Source organism: Limulus polyphemus, unplaced genomic scaffold, assembly GCF_000517525.1.
Source record: "Limulus polyphemus unplaced genomic scaffold, Limulus_polyphemus-2.1.2 Scaffold288, whole genome shotgun sequence".
Classification (NCBI taxonomy): Eukaryota; Metazoa; Arthropoda; class Merostomata; order Xiphosura; family Limulidae; genus Limulus; species Limulus polyphemus.
The window spans coordinates 100,484-104,951 of record NW_013665898.1 but is presented as its reverse complement, the minus strand read 5'-3'; the positions used below and the strand labels follow the sequence as shown (position 1 = coordinate 104,951).

The 4,468-nt window shown below is 31.2% G+C and overlaps 1 protein-coding gene across 1 annotated transcript in view; it reads right to left on the bottom strand.

Annotated features, from left to right (window-relative positions):
* Positions 1-4,468, bottom strand: part of LOC106457063 — a 60,458-nt gene that overhangs the window by 35,583 nt on the left and 20,407 nt on the right. The window contains exon 4 of the mRNA XM_022382882.1: positions 1,496-1,614. Coding sequence (XP_022238590.1) covers positions 1,496-1,614 — 119 coding nt within the window. The remainder of the gene's footprint in view (positions 1-1,495; positions 1,615-4,468) is intronic.

The following is a 4,468-nucleotide window of genomic DNA, read 5'->3' as shown; positions in this document are numbered from 1 at the left end:
ACTTTTACAAGAATAAAAACTTCATTTACAAAGAGAAACCATGCACAGTAATTATTTCAAGTTAGATATAGTTATACTCAAGTTGTTTGTAAATGATTTACTTTCTAATAATTTATTAAATTCATTATTTTCAAATTTATATATATATACATTCGGAACAAGTTAAACGTATATACAGACATTCCTTACACTATGGAGATCATAGTTATATCAAACACTACATAGTTTTCTTCTTGTCAAAAGTCCACTTAGGCCTATTAAATTGCTTCAGCATTCAGTTGACAAGCCAAACTATTTTTCTCTATTTCTATCGCCAAACTATCTGTGTATAGTTCAATTACGTTGTCATTTAGTCACCATGGTTGTATCCTATACTTAAAAAATCATCTGCTCCTTTTTCATATTTCCAAGAATCATCTGCCTTTTTCAAAGTCCTCTGAGGCTGGTTCAATTACTTAAGAACACCCTTTGACGAGACAACTTATCTTCCTTTATCTCTTTGGAATTGTTAATCTCAATCTATCATATCAACCATTAGGTCTTTCACTTCTATGACAATTAACTTTGTGTTCAACTTTCCTCTGATCGAACTTCTCCTTCCCTTGACTATAACTTACTCTCTTCTGCTCTTTTTTACATCTGCTTGCCACAATCACTTAGGCCTTATAGAAATCTCTATATCCTCAACATCAATGGATTGCATGCAACATTCAATAGCCTTGACATTAATTAATTAAAAACATAACTTATGACTCTTACTGAGTTACGTAACCAAATTTGTCGTAAGTATCACCTTTAAAATAATTGCTTTTAATTCTCTAAACTAAACAATCATAAAATATTCACTTACAAATACAGTAAATAATTTTACTTAATTAATAATGCATCTAAGAAAACAAAACACCTATTAAGAGCAGACAATATCCTATAAATATCATCATTTGTCTGGCTTTCTATTGGGTATAAATAATATAGTATTAAACATCTTGACAATTTCTGAAAGAGAAGATGTAAAAGGTGCACATGGAAAGATGAAGATTGAAGGCTACAAAAATTACACTTTGCCTGAGTAAAAAATATATTACAATGAGTTATTTACAATAAATTACATACTTCTCTGAGAGGCAGTAAAGAAATTAGAAACCTACACAGCAAATATCACAATTCTCATATTAGGGGAGATTGAGTTTTTTTTTAAATATTTTCTTATATAATTAAGAACTTAAAACTTATATAATATTAAAATTTGATTTATAAGCTAAGTTTGATGCCAAGGTTACTTGTAAACCATGATAATAAATTAGTTTAATTAAATTTTGAATGTAACTCAGTAAAACCTTGTGATATGTGCAGAAAATGGTACTCATATGGAAAGAGTTAAATAATCAGGTGATCTAGTTCATATGAAATGAATTAATCAAAACACAGTCTATTGTAACTCAAAAACAAAGGAATCTTTTGTTTCAAATTTAACTAATTATAACAAGGAACTTACTTTTAAGACAACTCCTTTCACCAACTCATACCCATCTAGTCCTTCATAGGGATACACAGAAAGTGAATTCAATAGCAGTGGTTTGAATGTCTTGTTTCTAAATGGCTTGGTTGGATTAACTATGAAAACAAACAAATATTAAGATATTAAAAAACTTAAGTTTAGGTAAAAAAGAATATCTTCAGTAATCAAAATGAATACAACTTTCTTTTAATATATACACTGTACAAATGGAACAACAAAAAGACAAACAAGATAAAGCAAATGTACTATACTTTTACTGGTAAAGATACCAGCACATACATTGTTGTCATACTATTATTGTGTTAGCACATACATGGTTGTCTTACATTCAATATATTGTTGTAACATTTTCTATCATTGAATGAGTTCTTTTGGATTATTTGGTAAAAAAATACCAAGTACATTCACGTAACAATAAAGAATTACTTTATTTCTCATACAACATTTCTACAGGCCACATTCACTTTGACACAAGATGTATGCCTAGGTTCACAAACAACATTGCAACTGGAAACCCAGGACTAATGGAATCTATATCTAACTTACAAATAACTTACTTATGGAATTTCTTTGCCAGCCAATATATTAAATAAATAGATGTGACAGCTCTCACTTCTAATACTGAATTACTTTTCTGACACTGAACAGAATCACTCACTCATTATTCAGTAACTTTTCATTTGTGAACTTTCTCGATACTTCAGCAACTTCATGATTTGGCAGCTCCCTCTAGTAAACAACTAAATTATAACATTGAAAATACAGCTTACAACAGTATATACTGACACATTTGATTATCTGCTGATAATATGATAACAAAGAACATTTATTGTTTTCTTACTGGTGATATGTATTGTGGCACATCAATGTTGTCATAATCGTTATGTGTACTGCTCCATACATTGTTATCCTACTGGTCAGCAATTTAGACTAGCTATTATTTGCTACTTGTCATAACTTAAACCTAAAACAACAACAGGATAAGGTTTACCTTATAGTTCCATTTACTGACAGAAGTATAGAACTAATTAAATTAGAATTGGTAATGAGACTTTTATATTACACTTGTCATCTAAAAATTGCAAATTTAAATACACAACTATTAGCTGTTTTTGAAGGAGGGCCAATGGCAGTAACATCTTTAATTATAATAAAGTGTTAAATAATACAACCAAAGAATTACAGTACATTTTATCGTGTTGTTATAAGCTATATTTTTAATGTTGTAATTTGGTTTTAGCTTATGGGAGCTGCAAGTCATAATGATGGCATTAAATTAGGCCTAAAAAGTTTTGAAGACTTGACATAAAATTTTTCTAGCACATTTGAAAGCAGATTATAAATACAAGATAGAGTTGTTTCAGGCCAATAAGGTGAATCAATCAGTGTGTTTCTAGTGAAGTATTTGGCTCAGTGTTAGATACTGTGCATACTTAGTTACTTTGTACAAGTAAGTTTATTCTTTAGATTAGTGTAGTGCAGATAGCATCATTTGTAAATGTAGTATAAAAGTTACTCCACAGAGTTCAAGCATGTAAAAGCATTAAAGGAAGAAATAAACTATTATCATTTACTTGGACTGGACTTGAGGTATTTTTACCAGATAATTTGAAAGAGCTTACCAACAGAAGAACAATGTTGCAACACTATAAATTCAAATGTAATTCATTCCCATATACATATTCATCCATTGACCACGTGCTCACCAGTAACCCTTAAATTGTGACCAACAAAGATTTACAATTGCTAAAAAGTAAAGACACAAAAATCATGAGAATGTCTTCTTTCATTATTTCTGGAGGCAATTTCTCACCTTTCATTACAAAATCAGGACCAACTATTGTAGTTGTAGAGCCAGTGTTGCATGTTGATCAGCATACTGCAAGACACCCCATCAATAAACCTGTGGACCTATGGACTGGTTTATTCAAATAATAAACTTACTTCATTTGAGGCAGGTGGAATATTTTCAGCTGAACTTTACTTCATAAGTCTAACTAATACCTGTTTCCTGATTTATGGTTACACTTTGGGGCAGGGCCAGTGCAACTGAGGGTGTAGCATGTGCATTTGTACAGGTAGCAGGTTGTTGGGGGCACAATTATGCAAAATTCTTATGATGGTGGAAGATCAAGGATAGGGGTGGGCAGTACAGTCATTGTTTACATAGGGTGGCAAAATTTCAATAAATATACATATAACATATTTAAGGAAATTCACTATTAACCACAATGAAGATGTTAACAGTAAGAAACAGGTTTTTGAGCATCTAGATTATTTATATAGCAGATTTGTCATCACTCCTGCATATAAAGCGGCTAACAGCTTTGATTTCATTTGCAAAGTTTTTCATTATAATTTTATGTAAAAAACTAGGGTTTAATTTCAACAAGATTAGTAAAAATTGTTCATTTAAAAAGGGATAATACGGACGGCCAAAAAATATAGAAACAAGATGAATTAAAAGGCAAAAATTATGTTTTCAAGCTTACAACTAGGGACTCTAAAAAACGTAAACAAACAAGGCTGGAAATAGTGTCTACATTACTTTCTCAAGCTAGAAATCTCTATTTTGACTCCACTAAAATTGATAATTATTGTAGATATTGAATGCCTAGCTATATGCAAGATGTTGCAGTCAAACAGGAATTTGATACAAGACAGATCATGATAAATATTCATACTGATAGTACACGGAGTGGTCACAAGTAAATAGACACCTAAGTTTTCGTCATTTAACTGATTTATGCTAACTAATTTGTGTTCACAGAGCACTATATAAATGAAAATGGTCCGCACACTAATTATCTTGTGCTACAACATGCCTAGAACTCAAGGTTCTCTCGAATTGTCAGGAAACACGGCAAGGAAACAACTGAGCAGCGTCCGGGTCGTCCTGGTCCATCAGAGAGGACAAAAAGGGCCGTCAAGAGGAGCATTGAAAACGAT